The sequence below is a fragment of the Molossus molossus genome, unplaced genomic scaffold, assembly GCF_014108415.1.
Source record: "Molossus molossus isolate mMolMol1 unplaced genomic scaffold, mMolMol1.p scaffold_m16_p_1, whole genome shotgun sequence".
In the NCBI taxonomy this organism is placed as follows: Eukaryota; Metazoa; Chordata; class Mammalia; order Chiroptera; family Molossidae; genus Molossus; species Molossus molossus.
This window is the reverse complement of record NW_023425344.1, coordinates 251,220,874-251,244,672: the sequence shown is the minus strand read 5'-3', so window position 1 is coordinate 251,244,672 and position 23,799 is coordinate 251,220,874. Positions and strand designations below refer to the sequence as shown.

Sequence of the window (23,799 nt, the reverse complement as noted above, 5' to 3'; positions counted from 1 at the left end):
CAGAGATACAGAAAAGTTTTTGTTGGCTGCCAAATGGAGGGGGGGGGTTGAAGGAATCAAGAAGTACAAATTGGTGTTAGACTGATGAACCTCAAAAGGAGGGAGGTGAAGGAAGAGATAAATGAAAGAATGTATATGCATATGTACGCATAACCAATGGACACAGACAATACTGTGGGGAAGGCAGGAGGGAGGTGGGAGTAGGGAGGTGGTCAACGGGGGAAATGAAGTATTGTAATACTTTCAACAATGAAGAGAAATTTTTTAAATTACCCCTTCTAAAAAAAAATAATAGATTCAGTGCTGAGTACTTCCTTTACAAACAATCACCGAGTGTTATTTAAACAGTAAGTTCCCCTACATTATTAATAGCATATAACTTATTTCAAGTTACAGAAACCTTTTTAAAACAGAAGCAATGCCCAGGGCTCACAAGACTGAGCCCACCAGCCATTTGTCCAGAGTGAAGGAGGCCACGTGCCTTCCACTGACTGCTCGCCCGATGACCTAGGCTGCTCAGCACGGCCAGTCCTGAAGCGCCCGGCCTGGACAGACCCACGCTAGGGTAGTAACTCTTCGCTTATCTGCTCTAAGTCTTAAATCAATAAAGGCAACCAAAGCATGGGTTCTTTCCTAGAGATTCTAAATACTTATGCGAACCTAGGAAACAGTCACTAAGACCCCAGAAACATTTTACTTCCTTTATAACGCACATTCCTACTCGGACTGAGCACTGCAGATACCTGAGTGCAAGAGCCTGGAGTCCGCAGGGCCGCTGCAGACGGTTCACTCTGCAACGACTCACATGTGGCAGCCAGCTCTGCTGTTTGGAAGGGCTAAGTTTCTCTGGACAATTCTGTTTAGAACAAATACAACCAGCCCTGGCCAATTTGGCTCAGCAGTTAGAGGGGGATCCTTTGGTCCTCGGGTCACCCTCTAACTGCTGAGCCAAATTGGCCAGGGCTGGTTGTATTTGTTCTAAACAGAATTGTCCAGAGAAAAGGACCAAAGGATCCCGGTTCATTTCTTGGTCAAGGGTTGCAGGTTCGATCCCCAGCCCTTGTCAGCGTGGTGAGAGGCAACCAATCAAAATGTCTCTCTCACATTGATGTTTCTCTCCCCCCCCCTTCCACTCCTTCTAAAAATCAGTGGAAAAATATCTTCAGGTGTGCCTTGGCCAGTCTGGCTTAGAGGTTGGAGGATCGGCCTGCGAACCAATGAGTCACAGGCCAATTCCGGTCAAGGGCACATACCTCAACTGCGGTTCATCCCCGGCCCTGGTCAAGTCATGCGGGAGGCAGCCAGTTGGCGTGGCTCTGTCACATTGTTTCTCTCTCTCCCTCCCTCCCACTCTATCTAATAATAAATGGAAAAATATCCTCGGGTGAGGAATAAGAAATACATATATATACATCCTCGGCTGAGGATTAAAAAAAAAGAAGAAATATAACCGATGAAAAACTTCTACTGCAAGCTGATATTCCAGACTTCCCAGATGAGTAAACAAGGAAACCATGTCCCCCAAGGAAACGTCTGACCTTCCCCATTAGAAAGCTCAGCTGCGTGGTCTCCACCCACAAAGTGAGCAGCAGCAGCTGTCAGGACCAACGATGCTCCCAAAGCCTGCTCAGGCTGCCCCATGAAGACTCCCGCTCCCACTCCCTCTCCAGCCCCCACTCTCGCCAGGACTGCTCACTGCTGCCCCCCGGGAAAGCTCTGCAACCTCCCGCTCAGGACCGCATGACGCCCCACCCGCTGCAAGCTCGGCTCACTACCTACCACGAGGCTCCTCACCCCAGCCTCTAGAAGGTCCTGCTGGGTCTGGGTACCAGTAAGAGTGACAATGGGCCGACAGGTCTGCACGAGCCCAGGCACAGAAACGCCAGTGATCACACAAGCTCCTCAGTCCCACCAGCATGGGGGTCACCAGGCAGCAGGTGCATCACAGTAACTGCTTTCTCTACACAAGGAGCGGGAGGCGCCCATCTCCCCGACCCGGCTCTCCTCTCACAGACGCCCTGTACCTGAGCTCCATCACGGGTGCAAACAGCATGCTGAGGAGGGCCGGGAGGCCAGGGATGTGCGGCAGCAGAGAGGTCTCTCTCAGCAGCATGGTGGACCCTGTCAGACAGGTATGCAAGTCACTGTGCAGGTCATTCCCCCAGGCAGCCCCTCCTCTGCTGACCTGGCCCCGCAGACACCCCCAACAGCAAGGTGACCTCTGCTGTCCATTCCCACAGCACCCTGCAGTCAGAGGCCATGTCACAACGCTCAACCGCATGCCACCTCGGGTGACAACTGCTTGGCTCCCTTCCCTCCCTTCCTCCTTGTTAACTACCAGGTCTGTCCAGGACCAAGAGCTTGGACTTGTTCCCTTTTGCAGCCAAGCACAGGGGAGAGAGCGAATGAAGAATGAGGAGCAAGCAGTTGACTTCCACATCCTGTGTGAAAGGAAGGGGCGATGCTCCCTTTCTCAAACAGGCCTCAGCCACTCACTCAGAAAACTGCCCAGAGACGCAGCAACACATGCACCTATCCACACGTTTTGTTCTGGGACAGATGGTGCCAGTGACTGACTGGACAGCAGCAAACCTGGCGAACAGCACCACTCACCAGTCGCGTTGACGGACAGGGAAGCTGCCACCAGCACCCTCTGGTGGAGGTCCTCGGGGCTGTCGCTGATGGCCACAGAGTTGATGCTTTCCTTCTCGATCCACACACGTCTGAAATGAGTCGGCACCCATGCTGTGGGTCTCACCTAGGCCTTGAATGCTCACCCGTGACAGGTCCATTTCAAAGACATGGTCACATGTAAAGGCAGTGACCAACGGGGAAATGTTACTGGTCATGTCATCTGCACCTCCTTTCCCCCTGGACCACGGTCCCTTCACCTGGACTCCTGGAGCTGCCCCCCTTCTCCCTCCCACACCCTCACAAGATGCTGACCACTCCCTGGCATCCAGTATCACCACGTGCTGACAATGCTCCAATCTCTACCCCCTAGACAGTCCCTCTTCCCAACCTGTAGCGGCCACCACTCCGTCCCAGGCAGGTACCCGAGGGAGGGAGGCACGCGCAGAGGAAACCCCATGTGGTCCACCAACCCCCCCCTTCACCTCTCAGCAGAGGCCCTGCACAGCCCAGCTAGGGCGTCCCCCACCCTTCCCCCTCCCACTCCATCCTGTCGATTCCACACCCAGAAGCTCTGGGAAAGCGGTGCTGTCTGTGCCCGTCCCGGATGCAGTGCATCCTCACCGTCCCACCCTGGACCAGGGACCAGCCTCTGGAGAGTGCTCCTTCCCAGGGACCCTGAACCCCTGAACCCCAATGCAGACTGCGAAGTTCTGTAGGTCGCCTGGGGACTGGAGGAAACGTGGGCTCTCAGCCAGCAGGCTGGGCGGGGCTCTGGTTTCCATCAAGTCTCCCAGGGTCGCCTGTGCTGCTGCTCCCAGGCACTGGGAGGCCAGGGTCTACCTTGCAACCAAGTGACACTGTGAAATGCACACAGCAGGGAGCCCACGGGCACCCCGCCTGCCCCTGGCTCCACATTCCTTCTGCTTGCCAGCCGACTCTCCACCCTCCACTCAGTGCAGACTCCCCACGAGGGCTCACCCCTGCACCAGACCATTTCCACCTGGCCTGCACCGCCCCCCCACACACACACCTTGGCCAACTCCTCTGCATCCTTCAGGCCTGGAGTTCTCAGGAAACCTCCAGGTATGGGGTGGCCCTCCTGATGCCGTCACAATGCTCTGTGGCCTGTCAAGTCCCCGTCAACCCACCCTATAACTGCACTCCTCTTGTACACCTTGCACCAGACCCGTAACTTTGGGGAAGACACTGGGTGCGTTCTGTTCACTACTGACCCCCCCCCAACTGCACAGTTCTCAGAACGAAGCAGGCAGTCCCAGGCCTGCCGAATGGTAACAGTGAGAACAACAGAGAACATGGAGTCTTTGACGAGACTCTGACATCTCGCACAGAACGGCCTTCAGGTGCGAGAGGGGCTCCGATTTAGAGCTCAGAGGGAAGGCGGAAGCAGCTAACATGCCCGCACTTCAGAGACAAAGAAGATTCACCTTTTGACAAGCTCTGTAGACACAGGAGCAAAAAACAAACTTCATAGGAAACTTAAGTGAATCGTACCTGAACTTGGATATTCTGGTCAAACTATGACACTTCAGTTCATAAGGGTTAAAAGGCCCATGGAGTGTCACCTGTATACACAGAACAAATAAAACATCACCAAGAAGCAAGATATCACTTAAAAATACACAAGTCAGCTCATGTCAAAAGAAAAAAAAAGGCTACGTGTTAGTGGTCACCCCTTCCTGGAACCTAGCCTCCCTCCTTGCACACCCTGCACACAGCCTTAGGCAAAAGGCACCGCTAGGACCACCCTGGCCCAAGTTGCTTCTCGCTGCAGCAGACCAGCCTGAGGGTGGGCAGGCCGGAGGCCACAGCTCAGGCAGACGTAGGAGGAGCAGCGTCCCTGATAGGACTGGGAGGGGATATCCCAGCTGTCCCCTCCTTCCCCTGATAAACAAGCCAGCTTGCCTTTGGAAAGGTTGGTTTAAAGAAAGGCTAGCCCTGTGAGTGTAGCTCACACTGTGGTTACTGCGTTGGCCCGAGGACCGAAGGGTGGATGGTTCGATTCCTGGTCAAGGGCACATACCTGGGTTGCAGATTCAATCCCAGGCCCCGGTGAGGGTCGTGCAAGAGGCAACCAATCAATGTGTCTCTCTCACATTGATATTTTTCTCTCTCTCTCTCCACCCCTCCATCCTTTACACTCTAAAAAAAATCAATGGAAAAAATATCCTTGGGTGAGGATTAACAACAACAGAGAGACCAGTCCCAGCATTTCCCTACCGCAAACCCCGGTGTTCTCTTATAAAGGCAGCGCCCTGTGAGGCAGGGCCCAGCTCTGAGACTGGGAGCAGGGGCGCGGGTGTCGGCAGCGCAGCGAGGTCAGGCACCTTGTGGCTCGGCGCCCCGAGCTTGCTGGAAGCGAAGCTGTCCAGCAGGACCTGGATCAGGTGCTTCTCCGTGTCCTTCACGGGGGACGGCACACACGTGCCTGTCACAGCCTCCACTGATTTGGAAAAGAGACCCTTGAGAACTTCATGGCTTTGCTGAACGAAAGAAGAAAAGTTCATTTTACTAAAAGAAAAACTGTATTAAAAGCCCTGTATTCCAAACTAATCAGTTTCTTAGGCACGACCTTTCCTTGGCTGATCTCTAGGTGACTCGTGTGTCGGGAGAAAACTGTATCAAACACACTTTAATTCACACGGAAGAAGGAAGACGGGCTCACAAGGGCTCCATCCGTTACCTTCACTCCCCTTCAGCCATCTGAGGACTGAAGGGCGAAACTTTTTTTAAAGCTTTTTGTGCACACGACATTGGCCTCATGGAGAATGTCACCGGGACCTGGAAGTGCTTTCCACAAATGGAAACCAAGTTCAGGCAGCTCTCGGCTCACATCTGTCCACATCTGTCTGCCCAACCCCCACCGGCAGAAATTACAGGATGAGAATCACTGGCAGCTGCCAGGGTGGCCTTTCTGAACCCTCACACCAAGGAAAAGCGCTGCAGAACCGATTTTGAAAACAATGGTTAAAGACACTTTAAATGTTTGAAATGCTTGCAAAAAAATATTTCATTAATTACTTATGCTGGAGAGATAAATCTTGGAATCCATTTAAAAAAAAACTTCCTAATATAGAGAACATCTTCACATCTAATTTCCATTCCAAGAAAAAAAAAAAAAGCTTAATAATAGGACACCAACGAACACCACCCAGCCACCATAGTTTAGTCTGGAAGAAACCTAGCAGACAGAAAACGGTCCCTGTGGTCCTAGCACAGGGGCGCACGTCCCCTCCCAGGGCAAACCTGCCCCACCCGCTCCACGTACCCGGGACTCATAGCACTCCTCCGCCAGCTCCGCATGGCCCTCACTGATGAGCACATCCCTGATGTTGACGAAGTCTTGGAGCCCCGAGGACAGGTACACGTCCACGTGCAGGACGCTGTGCACCACAGAGAAGACCTTGACCAGCAGCGCGTGGCCACTGACCAGGGTGGTGAAGCGCCGGCTGGCCCCACAGCTCCAGTGCTCACCGCACACCAGGGACCGGGCCGAGGGGCGCAGCCTGCAGACCTTGAACTCCAACGCCTGCGGGCAAGGGGCAGGGGTCAGGGCAGCCAGGTCTATAAACAGGCCACAAACTGGCATGAGAAGGGCCCTCCCTGTGTTCCCACCAAGCCCTCATAAACCCACTACACAGCATCTGAGCTGAGTGAAGGCTGCTTGGGGAAGGAACTGCTTTCTCTTTCCAACGACAACGGAAGTGTACAACTTTGTCTTCATCCCAACAGAGGCTGCGGTCAATGTGTCTCCTGCCCACCAAAATGCTGTTTGGTTTCAACATGGCCAGAAACCTTTTGCTAAGTGTAAAATTGCATGTATATGTATATGTATATGTATATGTATATGTATATGTGTATGTATATACATATGCATGTGTATGTGTATATATTTTGTTAGTACTTATCCAAGGATATTTTTCCCATTGATATTTAGAGAGGGTGGAAAGGAGGGGGGAGGAGCAGGAAGAGAAACATGGATGTGAGAGACACACTTATTGGCTGCCTCCCACACGAGCTTGGATTGAGGTCGGGGATCAAACCTGCAACCTAGGTATGTGCACTTGACCAGGAATCAAACCCAAGACCCTTCGGTATACAGACTGACGCTCTAACCACTGAACCACGCCAGCCAGGGCCCATCCACATATTTTAACTCACTCCCAAAACAATACTGGCAAAAACAAAAACCCAACCTTGGCTAGTGTGACAAAACAAGTCCCTCCCGCGTGTGCCTCGGCCCCGTCTGACTTCCAGAACCCTCCAGGCTTCAACATTCACACACAGGGGCCTACCCACCACACCTGAAATGGAAGCTCAAGAAGCTGGCAAGGAATCTCCATTAAAAGATCCAGGTCCACATGAGATTTGTTACCATAGTCCACAAAAAACACCTGGAGGGCAAAGAAAGGGCACATGTGCATCAGTGAGGGGCTGCGCTGTGCCCCGCCCGGTCAGACAAGGTGACCAGTCACCTGCTCTGCTCCACAATGGCAGGACTGAGCTTCGCCCACAGTCCCTGAGGGGGCGACCTTGTTCCAGAACCACTTTTCTGAGTGTAATGGTTTTATATTTAATTTCCACTTAACGTCAGAAAAGACTAAATTGCACCAAGTGTGGCCCGTTCCCCTGGGGTGTTGTCATGGCAACGCGCACCTCAGCAGAACTCCCAGACACATACAGGATCTGCGCCCTGAAGTAGCTCCGCTCGTTGGAGTCGGCAAAAGGCGCCAGGCAGACCAGGTCCGGGTGCGGGTGGACGGCCAAGGGCACCAGCTGCAGACGGTTTATCTCCGCAGTAAGCTTCTTCAGAATTGCTGAGTTCTTCTCATCAATCCTGTACCCCCAAAAGTGCCCCACTTCAACCACCTGGAAGAGGAAGGGAGCAGCAGAGGAGAGGTCTGCACAGATCTGTGGAGACCACCAGCACAAACTGACGGCTGACGCCTACCGCTACCACCCCCCAGACCACACTCCTCGATGCACGAGGACCCACAGGCGTCCAACAGCACACGAGAACAGGTTCCGGGGCCAACCAAGGTGAGGATGTGTGTACCATACCCCACCCTCGGAGGTGCGAGGCCCAAAGCACAATGGGTAGAGGGAGGACTGGGTGCCAGGCTGTCCTACGAAGAGGACCCTGAAGGCAGCCCCACCCCTGCAGCCATCAGACTGCTGTGCCAGGACCACCACCGCCGGGGATCCCCGCTGTGCCAGGACCACCACCGCCGGGGATCCCCACTGCCAAACCAAGTGCAGCTGCAGAGTCACCAAGTATATCTGCACTTCAACTGAAATAGTATTTCATTTATACCCTAAAGAATAATGGTGCCGCCCTGGCCGGTTTGGCTCAGCGGTTAGAGCGTCGGCCTGCGGTCCGGAGAGACCCGGGTTCGGTTCCCGCTAAGGGCACGTACTTAGGTTGTAGTTCGGCCCCGGTTGGTCGTGCGGGTGGCAGCCACTCGATGTGTCCCTTCACATCGATGTTTCTCTCTCTCTCTCCCTTCCTCTCTCTCCCTCCCACTCTATCTGTACAAAAAATGGCAAAATATGCTCGGGTGAGGATAAAAAAAAAAGAATAATGGTGCCGATGCTCATTTTATTAATATAACTGAATTATATAGGCATAAACCATTACACCAATTAATATTTTTACATGTATCTTGTGGCTAAAACTGATTTCTAGTGTTTTATTTTATTTTTTTATTTTTTTATCCTCACCCAAGGACATTTTTCCATTTTTTGTACAGACAGAGTGGGAGGGAGAGAGAGGAAGAGAGAGAGAGAGGGAAACATCGATGTGAAAGGGACACATCGAGTGGCTGCCACCCGCACGACCAACCAGGGCCAGGGACAAACTGCAACCGAGGTACATGCCCTTAGCGGGAACCGAACCCGGGTCTCTCCGGACCGCAGGCGGAGCTCTAACCGCTGAGCCAAACTGGCCAGGGCCCTAGTGTTTTAAATGTACCTAACATTTTAAAAATTCTACTTTGAATCCAGAACAAGTATCTGTGTTTCGCTCTGTGGCCCAGCCACATTCCAATGTAATACCACGCTCACTGACGACGAGGCTCACAACTGTGTGTGGACCACCTTACAGACATGACAACAAGCCCAACAGCTCGCACCTCCGTCACGTCGATCGTTAGGAAGAGGTCTGAAACCACCCGGGATCTGTCCATCGCGTTAAATGACACTTGCACAGGATCCACTGTCTGCTTCTGGAAGTCCACATTCACCCTATTTAAGGTGATTTTTTAAAAAAGACAATAAAAGTCAAGTGTTATAAAAACACACTTACAGATGTGAAGTGCCTGCATGACCAGCCCACTGTCTCTACAAGACAAGGACATGTTAGTGTTAATAAACCACCACGCACAGGTGACAGCTGGATCCCACCTCAAACTCGAGCTTCTGCTGGCTTCCCGGGTGTCCCTGGAGGGTGCACCCACAGCCTCACACTCCCGGGACATGTTCTAAGGATCAGGACACTCACAGAACCTCTATTGTCACAATGTAAATTCTTTTTTTTTATTTTTTAAATTGATTTTTTTTTTTTCAGATAGAGCAGGAGGGAGAGAGAAACATCGACTTGAGAGAGACACATCGAGTGGTTGCCACCCACACGACCCCAACCAGGGCTGGGGACAAACTGCAACCGAGGTACATGCCCTTAGCGGGAACTAAATCCAAGACTCTCTGGTCCGCGGGCCGATGCTCTAACTGCTGAGTCAAACTGGCCAGGGCTAAATTGATTTTAGGGATAGAGGGAGGGAGAGGGAGAGAGAGAGAGAGAGAAACATCAATGAGAGAGAACACTGACTGGCTGCCTCCTGCATGCCCCCCAGTGGGGATCGGGCCCACAACCTGGGCATGTGCCGTGACTGGAAATTGAACTGGTGATCTCTTGGTGCATGGGTCGATGCTCAACCACTGAGCCACAGTGGTCAGGCTAGGTGTAAATTCTAAATCCAGAGCCTGCGGAGTCTCCTAGCTTGTGGTTTTAGAGATGAGTGACTTTGACCTTTAGAAACTACAATGTTATCAGCAAACACACGTGAGATTTTCTGGTAAACCCAAGAATCAGCATGGGCCTGAAAGCATAAGACAGTGACCGCTGAGGTTCAGGGTGTGAAACACAAATCTGGTTAAAATTTCCCTCCTAATGCTTTTATTCTAAAATGACAAAGAATTGTAGCAGATCCTGGTCCAATTCTCTCCCCATTTATTAAATAAAAGGGACTCGGGCCAAGTCACTAGGCAGGACAGGTCTTCTCTGCGTTACAGACCCCACCACACAACAAACTGAGAACCGAGAGACCCACACTGGATGGAGCTCCATGGAACACACTGCCCTCATCAACCCTTTAAGTTCCTCGAGGAATACAAACATTTCAAATAGAAAATGGTAACGGAGAATTCCTGCATGCAGCACTGAGAATATGACCCAAAGGCACTGTGATCTGTTACAAATACTGAAGGGTGATATAATCTTCAAGAGAAGAAAATCCACACGCTTGATGGTAGCTGCCAAGTAGAGAGTGCCACAGTCCAGGCCACCCAGATCCAAGGGCAGCCGCCCCTCCTCCGAAGGGGCGCAGGGAAAGGCCCGCTCCCCAGGGAAGGGCTGGCCTGTGTGGGCAAGCAACCAGGTGCTCCAAGGTACTCCACTCTGTCCGCCGTGTCTGCTGAGAACAGAGAACATCCCACTTTGCTCAGAAAGAGGAAAAAGGAAACTAACCTTAGGCCCAGTCTCTGCTATTTAAACCGAACAGTATGTGCATCCCCGCAGTCCTCTCAGCAACCTGTACGATGGGCACCATGTACCACACGGAGGCGGCTCAGAGGCACAAAGGAAAACAATCCAATTAGAAAATCAGCAGAGCCCGGCCTGTGTGGCTCAGTGGTTGAGGTCGCTGGTTCAATTCCCGGTGAGGGCACATGCCCAGGTTGTGGGCCAAATCCCCAGTGGGGGCATGTAGGAGGTGGCCAATTGATGTTCTCTCTCATAGATGTTTCTCTCTCTCTCTCTCTCTCCCTCTCCCTCTCCCTCTCCCTTCCTCTCTCTCTAAAATCAATAAAGAAAAAGAAAAGAAAATGGGCAGAGGCCCTGGCCAGTTTGGCTCAGCAGTTAGAGTGTCAGCCCGAGGTCACAAGTTCGATTCCGAGTTAAGGACATGTACCTGGGTTGCAGGTTTGTTCCCCGGCCCTGATTGAGCTTGTGCAGAGGCAACCAGTTGATGTGTCTCTCTCACATCAATGTCTCTCTCCCTCCCTCCCTCCCTTCCTCCCTCCCTCCCTCCCACTCAATCTAAGAAGCAATGGAAAAATATCTTTGAATGAGAAAAAAAAATGTTTAAAAAAAATGGGCACAGGACCTGAATGGACGTGTCTCCAAAGGTCAACGGGCGGGTACATGAGGTGCTCAACATGAGCGGGTATCAGGGAACTGCCTGTCAGAATGACATCATCAACAAGACCACACACACATGCTGGCGAGGATGCGGAGAACAGGGACCCTCGCGCACTGCTGGTGGGATTGCAACCGGGCGCGGCTGCTGTGGAAAACAATATGGAGGGTCCTCAAAAACAGAACTAGAGCGATCTCAGGCCCCACTGGAATTCCTCTTCTGGAAATGAAAACACTAACTTGAAACAATATCTGCACCCCATGTTCACAAGAGTCAAGGCACAGAAACAACCTAAGTGTCTGGCAACAAATGGGTGAAGACACTGTGACCTGTTATTCAGCCATACAGACATGAGGAAATCTCATCATTTGTGACATCGGGATGGACATTGGAAGTATTAGGCTAAGTGGGATACGACAGAAAACAAATACCATATGCTGTTACTTGTAAGTGGAATCTAAAACAAAAAACAAACTCGTAGAAAAAGAGATCAGACTTGTGGTCATCAGAGGCAGAGGGTGGGGGAGGGGAAATTGGAGGAAGGTCTCAAAAGATGCCAAGGTCCACTTATAAGACCCTAAGTCCTGGGAACGTGGTGCACAGCAGGTGACTGCACAGATACCGTGGCAAGACCGACAGGACAGGTGTTCAGAGTGAATCCTGAGTTCTCGTCTCGAGGAGACCTGCCGCCTTCCTCCTTTTCTTTGTGTTGTATCTATCTGGGAAGCTGAATGTTGGGTGAACCTCTTGTGCGCACCACTTCACAGTACATGGAAACCAAACCAGCATGCTTACGTCTAAAACGTCCACAGTGATGTATTTTCAATAAAACTGGGGGAAAATATAAAACACCCTGAGGTTCAGAGAGGTTGAGTAATGTGTCTAAGAACACACAGTTAGGAGATGATGGAACCAGTATTCGAAGGCAGCGCTACCTGGCTTCATAGCCAGGGCTTTTAGTGGGAGCTTAAGCAAGGCTAGTCATTTTAAAATACTGGAAATGCCCCGCCTGTATGACTCAGTGGATTGAGCACTGACCCGTGCACCAGGAGGTTGTGGTTCAATTCCTGGTTGCAAGCTCTATCCCCAGTAGGGGATGCACAGGAGGCAGCCGATTGATGTTGCTCTCTCATCAATGTTTCTCTCTCTCTCTCTCTCCCCCTCTCCCTTCTCTCTCTGAAATCAATAAAAACATATTTTATATATATGGAAATGTGGAAGCAGGGGACAGTCTTACACACCTCCCTCAAAAAGTACCTGGTGTTCCTGAGCTTTGAGACAGCCCCTGCTTGCACCCTGCCTTCGATCTCCTCTGCAGAGTGCACGCTGAGCTCCAGGGGGACTTTGAGCTGAGACATCTTCACTGCCATATACACCGCAGGGAGAATCGTAAACCTCTCTGTCGGGTTCCGCGAAAACTCCACAAAGGCTCTGCTCCGCAATGTAAATTAAAAATAAAGTCATCAGGCATCTGGAAGAAAGAACTAAGTGCATATTAGAAATACTCACTCACACCTCTCCTCAAACACCAGTAACTCTTCATTCACTTAAGAGAAATATCCTGGCTGCTGTGGCTCAGTGGCTGAGCATTGACCCATGCACCGAGAGGTTGCCGGTTCAATTCCCAGTCAGGGCACACGCCCAGGTTGTGGGTGGGCCCAATCCCTGTTGCAAGAGGTGGCCGATTGATGTTCTCTCTCATTGATGTTCCTCTCTCTCCCTTTGCCTTCCTCGCTCTCTAAATATTAATTTAAAAAAATTTTTTTTAATCCCTTGGGATCTTGATGAAGCTAGAAAACTAAAGAAAAATTGAGCAAAACAGACAATGCCATTCCGAAAAAAAATAAAAATCATGACAACAGCCCTGGCCAGTATGGGTAAGTGGTTAGAGAATCAGCCCTCAGACCTAAGAGTCTCAGGTTTGATCCCCAGCCCCAGTTGGTTGAGGTTGTGGGAATTGGGGGACAACAGATCGATGTGTCTCTTCACATCGATGTTTCTCTCTCTTTATCTCTCTCCTTATCTCTCTCCCTCCTCCCCTCCCTCCCTTCCACCCTGTCTGAAAATCAATGGAAAAATACCCTCAGGCAAGGATTAACCAAAAATATTAAAAATAAAAAATTACAATAACATCATTAAACTAATATCAAGGATCATTCTATGTAATATGCAGATAGAATTTTCAATCAAGAAATCTTAATTGTCACAATTAGAAAAGAATGGCAGGTTTTTGGTTTCTCTATCTCATCATAAAATAAAACATGGATAAGAGAAAACCACACATATGAGCTGTTAGGGATCTTTGCAATCTCCCTGCAAACACCAAGTGAATCACCCAGAAGAGCTACAGACGCCCCTCTCTCGTCCCACCTTCTGGGGGCCTCAAGCTGCAATGGGCGCCTGCCCACTTCCCTTCAGGGTACGCTGGTCTGTCTGTGAATGTCAAGTGACCTGGGCTGCCTCCTCCCAGGGCCCACCTGAGCATCCACTGGGCCTCTCCCTTAATATCTGTGGAACCAAATTTACCTCCACCCTTCCTCTGGGGGGGACACTGTGCCCTCCACCCCTCCCGCAGGCTCTGCACTAAGGTGGCCCTGCCTGACCCAACATGGTGTCACGTCATTCTCTGCCTTCAAACGCTCCGCGCACCACGGCGGCTCCCAGTGAACCGGCAGGGCCACTGCTCCCAGGCCTGAAATGGAACTGGTGCTGCCGTGACAGAAGCCAGGTAAGCATAACGCCCACGACCCGGTCCCAGGCATGGCTAAGAAACAAATCCCGAACCCAGTCCAGTGGTGACGCCTGTGACCGAAGCTGTGGGACCTTCGTGAGGCCAGCTCGCTGGCCACATCCGCAGAACTTGGCGTGGAGCCAGACCCCCGCGGCAAGCAGATGCACAGCGCTCCAGAGTCTGGCTGTAACCTGTATTCGAATATTCGGGAAAGCTTGGATGCTGAGCTGAGTGTGTGGAGTCAGCAGCGGATGTTCAGGTTAGATTTTTGCCCAGTGGGGTTGAAATATGCCATGTGAGGCATTTACATGCTTAGAAACAAAATCGTAAGAATGAAACGTAAAACATCTGGCAAAATTAATCCCAATGGAAAATGGATTCAATATGTTCAACTTGAATTATTAGATATTAAAGAAAAAAGTGTTTCTCCTCTACTAGATTTACAAATATTTATAAATTAACTAAAACTTATAGAAAACTAGAAAAAAATTCTAATTTTAAAAATTAAAAATCAATTTAAAATTATGAAGTCTCTTGTGTACATAAATATTTCCCCTTGAAAATAAGAACACAGCATGATCCCAAAGAATGTGCTGTTTGTTCCTCATCTGCAATTAAAATAGTCAGATCAGACATCCCTATGTTTGCAGCATCTGTCTTCGAGAACATCTGGAGCACACGTGTTCTCCGTAGCGCGAAACAGACAAACTATTTCAGGGCCTCCTCCTGGCGCACAAAGGGACGTGTTGCTAGTGACTCCCTGTGCAAGTCTATGGGCAGGTGCCAAGCGCACTGTCAGAGTCCTCCAGGCCCTCGATCCCTGGCCAGATGGCTCATTCCTCCAGGGGACCCAGTGAAAGAGAAGGTAAGTTGCTGCTGACAACAGAGAAGCCAAAGCTCCACTCAAGCACCCTGGGTCAAAGCCCACATGAAGTCATCTACGCCCACTCAATGTTCAGAACTGGCTCCTGTAACCATGGAAACATTTATGGTTCTTTCATAACTGCAGCTGACCACAGAACACACGACTTACTTGGCACCATCGAACACGATGGACTTGACTTGGCCACACTGCCTGAAGAGGGACTGGAGCTGCTTGTGGTAGAGGAAGCCATAGGGAGGTGCATGCTTCAACTGCAAAACACAGCACGCACTCAGAGCAGGGCAGCCAAGCCGAGGCCAAGCCACTGCACACGCTCTGGCTCACACACAGCTATTGTCACTAACCACAGATGCTGACTCCACGGACAGGTGTAAACACTAAAGACTTAAATTGTAAGTATGTTTAATAATAAACACATGAGCCCTAGCCGGTTTGGCTCAGCGGTTGGATCATCGGCCTGTGGACCAGAGAGTCCCGGGTTCGGTTCCCGCTAGGAGCGTGTACCAAAAGAAAATAATAATAATAATAATAAACACATGATAAAGGCAAATTCTCCACCTATTAAAACAGCCCAAAAGTCTAGTAAAGAGCCCTGGCCTGTTTGGCTCAAGTAGTTAAGAGTGTCGGCTTGCCAACCAAAGAGTCATGGGTTTGATTCCGGTCAAAGGCACGTACCTCAGTTGCAGTTTGGTCCCCAGCCGTGGTCAGGGTCTTTCAGGAGGCAACCAGTTAATGTATCTCTCCCACATCAATGCTTCTCTCACTCTCTCTCTCCCATTCTATCTGAAGATAAATGGAAAAATATCCTCAGGTGAAGATTTAAGAAAAGAAAGACAGACAGACAGAAAGAGAGAGGTTAAGATTTGCTGGGCGTGGCCAGAAGTAAGCCTGCCTCCCACCAACCCACACAGAGCGCTGCAAGCCCTCTGCCCATGTGCACCCTCCCGCCATCCTGGTGTGAACCAGAAGTCCCTGGTCCTGTGACCGTCCTGTTTATTGAAGGCCCACTCCAGCGCCATGAGGCTGTGGGTCTGAGTGCAAATCTTGACCCGTCAAGTGTCAGGAGGCAGGTTGGGGGGTGGCCCCAGCAGAGAACAGGGACAATGAGTCCCCAGAGTCCCCACTCAGAGCCAGCGTGGGCTCAGGGAGCAGGCACAGAGTGCCCCGCAGAGGGCCTCTCGGACAGTGCTAAGCAGATGCTGGCTCCCTTAGTATTTACAATGCATGCAGCAGGCAGGTAACTGGGGGGCCCAGCATGCATGGTGGGTGCAGGAGCAAACACACCCCTGGTGTCCAGGAGAACATATCAGGAAGGCCAAGGCCTGGCCCACTGAAGATCAACAAGACAGCACCCATGAGATGAGCGTCCTTCCCAAGTGGCCACCATGTCACCGAGCGACGGCTCCTGTCTGAGCCCCTCCACGGTCTCTGTGCTGTGCTCCTCTGTGACCCTCTGTCAGCTCCACGCCTTCCACACTAGTGGTGATGGTAACCATGACACAAAGAGCCCGTGTGCTCACTACACAGGAACCTCCCCAAGCGCGCCACAGCCCTTTTTACTAGGGAAGGCTGGCAATGGAACCAAATGGTCCAGAGAGTCCAGTTCCGAAGCTGTGCATCCTGAGGTTATCGCGGGCTCAGCGGACACAGACAGTCCACAAAAGCTGACCTGGCTCAGCATCTGTGGCTCAGCATCAGATTCACTCCAACGTCACTGGAGTTCAATGCTATTTCCAGGCCACATCTTTTCCTTTTTAAATCCTCACCTAAGGATATTTTTACTTTTTATCTTCAGTGGGAGGGAGACAGAGAGAGAAACATCGATGTGAGAGAGACACATCCAATGGTTGCCACCTGCACGACCCTAACCGGGGCCAGGGATGAACCGATACCGAGGTACATGCCCTGGGCCGAAATTGAACCCAGGACTCTGGTCCACAGGTCGACACTCTAACTGCTGAGCCAAACCGGCCAGGGCCACATCTTCTAGTTTGTAAAGTGGCGTGGGCCCTCAAACATGAGTAGTACTCGGTTCTGTAGACCACAGCATAGACTAGTGCCAGAGGCCAACCAGCTAACAGTCCACTGTGTGTGAAACAAGGCTGTGGACTAACAAACATGCTTCAACTCACGGAGAAGTGCCTTAGCCCCTTCAAAGTGGCGCACAACGGACCCGCATTGGCAGGAGCATACACCTCCCAGGGTCTAAGGCCAGACTGCAGGGAGCAAGCCTGAGGAACAAGTGCCTGCGTTGGGCAGACAAGCCACGACGTTCACATGGGGAGATTCGCTGAGGACTCACACCAACAACAGGGAACCGAGGCGCAGTGCTAGCCACACTGAAATGAGGGCGCCCGGACCCCAGAGGCCCGTGCCGTCCCTGAGGAAGGTGGCCTGCCCCCCACCTACCACAATGGTCGTCTTGGGGTCTTTGCCTGCCAGCTCCCTGACCGCCATCTCCTCGTCCGGCTGTCCGAAAGTGAAGTAGTTCGGATAGAAAGCACCTGCCAACACAACCTGGAAGAGAAACTTATTTTCATGAAGCAACAGCATTACTTTCGAGTTCGTCACATTCTTCCCAGAAGAATATGACAATAATGTAAAATGCAAGTTTTTACAAAAAATGAGACTTTTCACTACTCAAGCAGAAAGTCACAATTCTGATCATTTCACCGTAACAGAAACACACTAAGCGTGATCTTTCCTCAAAGGAGCTTGAGTACTTTGTACGTGAGGGTCAGGAAGGCCGTAACTGGCGTGCAGGTGAGTGGGCGTGACAGGCAGCCCGGCACTTCCAGGGCTGGATGGGGTTCCAGCAGGTGCACTGGTGTCACAGTGCCCCCACCAGGCTCGCCTGTGGAAAGCACTCTGCAGAGGCCCTTCTGCAGTGAAAATGTACCATCTGAAGCACACACTGGCCCTAAAGCAACTGTCATCCACAAGTCACCCCTCTCCCCGCATCACCCCCGAGCCCAGTTCCATCGGCCTCAGCTGACGGGTGGTACGTGCAGACGTCCTCCCCCTGGCCCCTCAGCCACCATCCAGGACCCACTGCCTCTACACAGTCCCTTAAGGTTCAATCTGACCAGTTAGTTCATCAGACCACAGCCTCCAAAGTTAAAATATTTTCAGTGTAAGTAGCTGTACACATTGGGTGATACTATTCTTGAAAGTGAAAACAAACGGCTGTTGTGGCCCTGGTTGGTTTTGCTCAACAGTTAGAGCGTCAGCCCACGGACCAGTGAGTCGTGGGTTCAATTCTGGTCAGAGGCATGTACCTCGGTTGCAATTTGTCCCCGGCCCTGGTTGGGGTCATGCGGGAGGCAGCCACTTAATGTGTCCCTCTCATTCAATGTTTCTTTCTGTCTCTCTCTTCCTCTCTGTCTCTCCCACTCTATCTGAGCGGCAATGGAAAGGGTCCTCAGGCGAGGTTAAAAAGGCTGTCCTGGGCAGTCACACAGCTGTGCTATGGAAACACTGCCCTGGAGATCAGAAGCCAGTCTGGGCCACCAGCTCAGTGGCACGGAGAACCCACACTGCTGTGGCACAATCCGCATCAGGAAGGGGGAGGGAGCACTTCCCCACCACAGGCCCATGGGCAGACAGACAGATGGACGCGCACCTGCAGGATGAACCGCTGCTTGTATGTGTACTCCTGGTCCAGAACAGGCCGCCGGGAGCCAACACTCATGTTGAACTGCGAGATTCTGCTCTTCAGCTCTTCATACAGTTCGGCCACCTAAGGCAAACACAGTGACATGTGGCGTCTCCAAGCACTTGCGCACTCAGAACAGTGACAACGCCAGCGCACTGTGGGGAGAGCACCAATCCTCCTGGTGGAGGCACTGCTGCGCTCACAGCCGTCTTAGGAAAGGATAATAGGGAATGGAAGTGATGCTCAGTACAACATGGACAAAAAATGCCAGGGCACAAACTTCCTATAAATCGTGATCCCAATGTCCGAACACACATGTGTACGTGCCAAACCCTGCAAACATACAACCGCAATCGACTGCAGGTATGGAAAGAGCAGGTGACCGTGACCATGACCATGTCCTCTGTTTTAAGTCTTTTAAAAGCTTCCAAAACCGCCCTGGCTGGTTTGGCTCAGCGGTTAGAGCGTTGGCCTGCGGTCCAGAGAGACCCGGGTTCGGTTCCCACTAGGGGCACGTACCTCCGTTGCAGTTTGTCCCCGGCCCTGGTTGGGTCAGGGCCGTGAGGGAGGCAACCACTCAATGTGTCCCTTTCATGTCAATGTTTCTCTCTCTCACTCTTTCTCTCTCTCTCCCTCCCACTCTATCTGAACAAAAAATGGAAAAATGTCCTCGAATGAGGATTAAAAAAAAAAAACAACTTCCAAAACCTCCACCATGACTGTGCACTGCTTTTGTGATTAAAAACACGCTGAGTGCCCAGCCTGTGTGGCTCAGTAGCTGAGCGTCGACCCATGTACCAGGAAGTCACTGGTTCGATTCCAGGTCAAGGCACATGCCCAGGTTGTGGGCCCAATCCCCAGTGGGGGGCATGCAGGAGGCGACCAATCAATGTTCTCCCTTATCGGTGTTTCTATCTCTCTTTCCCTCTCGCTTCCTGTCTCTCTAAAATCAATAAAGAAAAATTATTTTTAAAAAACACACATGACCCTGGCCGGTTTGGCTCAGCGGTTGGAGCGTCAACCTGCGTTACAGAGAGTCCCGGGTTCGGTTCCCGCTAAGGGCATGTACCTCGGTTGCAGTTTGTCCCCGGCCCTGGTTGGTCGTGCGGGTGGCAGCCACTCGATGTGTCCCTTCACATCGATGTTTCTCTCTCTCTCTCTTCCTCTCTCTCCCTCCCACTCTATCTGAACCAAAAAAAAAAAAAACACACACGGAGTGACCCCACAGTCAATTCCTCTGAACAAAAACATCTCTTTGCAATAAAACTGTTTCACACCAAACTTCAAACTTCAAATGTACACACCTGAGAACACATACCTTCCAGGTGCCTCTGAGCTAATCATAAATGAAGTTACCACAAAGTTACTTCAATACTTTACAGAAAGTAAAACCACACAAACCACAAGAGGAACCATACTGCAGAAAAACAGCTAGAGGACTAGACAGAAAGCTGAGGAGGAACAGCAGCCTGGGAGGTGGGAAGGCCGAGCCCACCGCACGTAGCACTGCATTTCGGTTACTGAACTCCTTCTCATACCGCTGCAGTCACAGTAACCTAATTAGAAATCAATTTAAAAGTATGCAAGTCGCCCAGCCAGTGTGGCTCAGTGGACTGAGCATCGTCCCATGGACTGAGAGGTCTCAGTTCGATTCCCAGTCAGGGCACATGCCCAGTTTGTGGGCTCGATCCCCAGTAGGGGTGTGCAGGAGGCGGCCAATCAATGTTTCTCTTTCACGTCGATGTTTCTATCTCTCCCTTCCTCTCTATCTAGGAAAAATAAAATCAATAAAAACAAAACAAAAATAAAATGATGTAAGTCACTTCTCTGGCCCAATAAAATAAAATCAGAAATTCACAACAAAATACCTAAAAATAGTTCTTTCTCCCTGGAAATTCAAATAGTCTCTTAAACAAATTCTGCGTGGAGGAGGAAACCGACATGTACGGATGGTGATCCCCCGCATCACAAACCAACGTGACGCAGCCTTGACTGTGCACAGAAATATTCACAGCTTCACATTAGAAATACCTAAAATATGAGTGAATTAAATACTCATCTCAAGAAGACTAAAATAATAAATCCAGAAACATGAATTAATAAAAACGCAAAAATAGCCCTGGCCGGTTTGTCTCAGCGTTTAGAGCATCGGCCTGCGGTCCAGAGAGACCTGGGTTCAGTTCCCGCTAAGGGCATGTACCTCGGTTGCAGTTTGTCCCCGGCCCTGGTTGGGTAGTGCGGGAGGCAGTCACTCGTGTCCCTTTCACGTCGATGTTTCTCTCTCTCTCTTCTTCTCTCTCCCCCCCTCTATATGAACAAAAAAAAAAACATGGAGAAATGTCCTCAGGTGAGGATTAAAAAAAGCAAAAATAAACCAATTAAAACCTTCCACCTCTCCCCTTCCCCAAAAAAACTTACACAGTAAAATCAAACCAAGAGTAAGTTCTCTGAAAATACAAAAACAGCTAAGCAGCTTATACTGCAGCAGGCATCAATTCAGCTGGCCTGGTTGTCTACCACCTGCACATTCCAAACACAGGTGTGGCGCCTGGGACCGAACCTCTAAGCCCTTGGAGTATCCTGCCCCATCAGAGCGTCTGTGTTTAGCTGAGGCCTAGGGCAAAACAGCGTATGTCACTTATGTATGCTGGGGCCTTGGGGCACGCAGTCTCAATGTGACCTCTGGAAGAGCTAAAAACTAAGTAACTAAGACAAGCCATGTAGGCACTCCCTGCCTACCTAACCAACCCGCAATAAAACCCGGGTCACCAAGGCTGGGTGAGCCACCCTGGCTGGCAGCACTTGGGCCTGGGGTCACACGTCACTGCTGGGAGAACCAAGCATGTCCACAAGACTTCCTTGGGAGACGACATGGGAACCTTGCACCTGGTCTCTTCTGACTCCTCCCCTTGGGCCTGTTACCTCTGCTGACTTTATTCGGTATCCTCTAGCTGTAACAAACCACAACCAGGTGTGTAACAGCTGTTCTAGCCAATCGATGAACCCTAGGTGGTCTTGGGGACACCTCCCAGCACACAATCTAATCAAGAAACAAAGAACACAAGCGCCCGACATTCAGAATGAGAAAGAAGATGCTATTGCTTTTGAAATGATAAGACTATTACTTATAATTGTATGTAATTGCATTATGTTATATAAACATACACGATTGAATAGCTATTTGTGAATTATATAAAGCATGTATGTTATTTTACACAAACATATATCACAAACACACATACACATTCCACTGAAGTTGGAAACAGGATTACTTCTGGGAACACTCATTACCACCTTGTGGATTACAACTTACCTCTCGGATTCTCTTGATTTGAATGTAATTTAACCGTCCCCAGTCGAGTTCATCCTTTAAATACATAAAAGCATAACACTCAATATTAATGTAGCAAATTAGAGCTAATTTGGCTACTATAATACACACATCTCATCCAAAACTATACACCAAAAAGAATACAGAGCAACAAGAAAAACACGACTGAGTAGCTCACAGTTACATGAGGCTGCATCTAGGCATGGCAAATACAAACACACACACAGACCCACCAACATTCCTTTTAACCTAATCAGTTTAGAAGAATAAAACCTAATAAAAAAAGGGGGGGCGGGGGAGCTAACAGGCTGAGTTCTGTCAAGCCCATTGTTTAAAGACAGTGAAGAAACAGCTTCAGGTTCTCAGAGTGGAGCCGGGGGCCAGTAGCATCCCCACAGGTACTGAGCACCCCAGCGGGAGAGGCTCCGGGAACCCTCAGAAGGGTCACTACTGCCCTGGGGAAGTGCCCATGGCTAATGCAGGCCTGTCGGCGCTCTGCAGAAGGAAGGCTGTGTCTGTGAATGGCCTGCGGCCATCAGAGGACACTGCAGTGACCTCCGCTCAGGCTCCCAGGTCTCACAGGCCTCTCAGGCTGCGCTACAGCGTGGGGGGAGCCTCCTGACCCCGCGGCCGGCTACAGAGACCTACCTTTGGATGCCGCAGCTCCCCTCTTTGTCTGCAGGACTGCCAAGTCTGAAAAGGAATGACCCCGAGTTTCAAAATACTTGACTGGTTACTCGAATTTTTTTCTCAAAGTCCATCTTCAACAGAGTTGAACCACAGAAAATTTACAAACTTAATTTTTCAATGAAATTGGACTCGCACTCCCACCCACTTCTTGTAGCACAGCTTATCTGTAACACTGGACATCACAGCCCTGGCCACACTTGGACGGGGAAGGGGCAGGGCGTGACAATGCACGGCGTGCGGCAGCTCCCCCAGCCCGCATGTGCACTCACTTTAAACGCCTGGACCAGGGCGATGCAGTCACTTTTACTGTTGCCAGAGAAAAACACTTTGTTCCTATGAACAAATAACAGTGTCATTTGATGCCAGTAAAAACAAAGTGGCTTTTAAAAATATGAATGTTAAATACCTGTATCCATCAAGATGTTGCCTAAAAGGCATTGCAAAAAAATTCTTCAAGGACAGCGCTGCCGCTGGAGAAACAGGGAGGGTAAGAAGGGAGGGCAAGAAGCGAGCGCAGCCTTCCGGCCCCGCGCTCCTCCACCTTCTCCCTCACCTATGATGAGACATTCTTCCAGACACCCAAACACATGTCCCAGGACGATGAGTTTGCCAAGCTGCTGGTTGACAGGAAGCTGGGCTAACACTCTTCCTAAGAAGGTCAATTCACCATCGTGGGGGTTCTCGTCTTCCTTCTGTCCACTAACAGCAAGTGCACCAACCTTTGTAAATAAATCAGCACCATGAGCAACCTAACTTATTCTTTTTCCTTAAGGCAGGGAGTTTCAAACATGAAATGAAGACCAAACTTGGTGAATAAAGGATCTAAAAGACATCTACGTCAACATGGGAAAGACTGACGCTACCAAAAATATTTTTAATTTGCTTTTTGAAACTCAGAACATATTTATTATTATTATTATTTTTTTTTTTTTATCCTCACTCGAGGACATTTTTCCATTTTTTGTTCAGGTAGAGTGGGAGGGAGAGAGAGGAACAGAGAGAGAGAGAGAGAAACATCGACGTGAAAGGAACACATCGAGTGGCTGCCACCCGCAGGACCTACCAGGGCCGGGGACAAACTGCAACCCAGGTACGTGCCCTTAGCGGGAACCGAACCCGGGTCTCTCAGGACCACAGGACGACGCTCTACCGCTGAGCCAAACTGGCCAGGGCATATTTTTAGAGAGGATGACAACACTCAAGGCCAGTCCTGCAGATGTCTTCATAACTCAACTGAACAACAGAGCCTACACAATACTAACCCAAGATCCCACTAGCACGTCATGCTGGTCATTCACCACGAAACATATTAATTGCACAGAAAAAACTCTCTTAACTTGACAAGTATTTCATAGAAACCCAAGCAGGTATCAAAATAAAGCTAAACCACCAGAGGCACCGCCCACCTGGAGGGTGGAGCCCCAACAAAGAGCAGGTACACAG

At 50.4% G+C, this 23,799-nt stretch overlaps 1 protein-coding gene across 1 annotated transcript in view; it reads right to left on the bottom strand.

The window, feature by feature from the left end:
* TDRD9 (tudor domain containing 9) overlaps window positions 1-23,799 on the bottom strand; it is a 69,901-nt gene that overhangs the window by 10,163 nt on the left and 35,939 nt on the right. The window contains exons 16-32 of the mRNA XM_036244917.1: window positions 22,910-23,075; window positions 22,763-22,826; window positions 22,626-22,689; window positions 22,315-22,359; window positions 21,649-21,702; window positions 18,303-18,419; window positions 17,090-17,197; window positions 14,831-14,931; window positions 12,324-12,497; window positions 8,784-8,895; window positions 7,309-7,521; window positions 6,957-7,046; window positions 5,921-6,181; window positions 4,980-5,135; window positions 4,147-4,217; window positions 2,614-2,723; window positions 2,025-2,121 (exon numbers count right to left, since the gene is read on the bottom strand). Of these exons, the coding sequence (XP_036100810.1) occupies window positions 2,025-2,121; window positions 2,614-2,723; window positions 4,147-4,217; window positions 4,980-5,135; window positions 5,921-6,181; window positions 6,957-7,046; window positions 7,309-7,521; window positions 8,784-8,895; window positions 12,324-12,497; window positions 14,831-14,931; window positions 17,090-17,197; window positions 18,303-18,419; window positions 21,649-21,702; window positions 22,315-22,359; window positions 22,626-22,689; window positions 22,763-22,826; window positions 22,910-23,075 (2,003 nt within the window). The remainder of the gene's footprint in view (window positions 1-2,024; window positions 2,122-2,613; window positions 2,724-4,146; window positions 4,218-4,979; window positions 5,136-5,920; window positions 6,182-6,956; window positions 7,047-7,308; window positions 7,522-8,783; window positions 8,896-12,323; window positions 12,498-14,830; window positions 14,932-17,089; window positions 17,198-18,302; window positions 18,420-21,648; window positions 21,703-22,314; window positions 22,360-22,625; window positions 22,690-22,762; window positions 22,827-22,909; window positions 23,076-23,799) is intronic.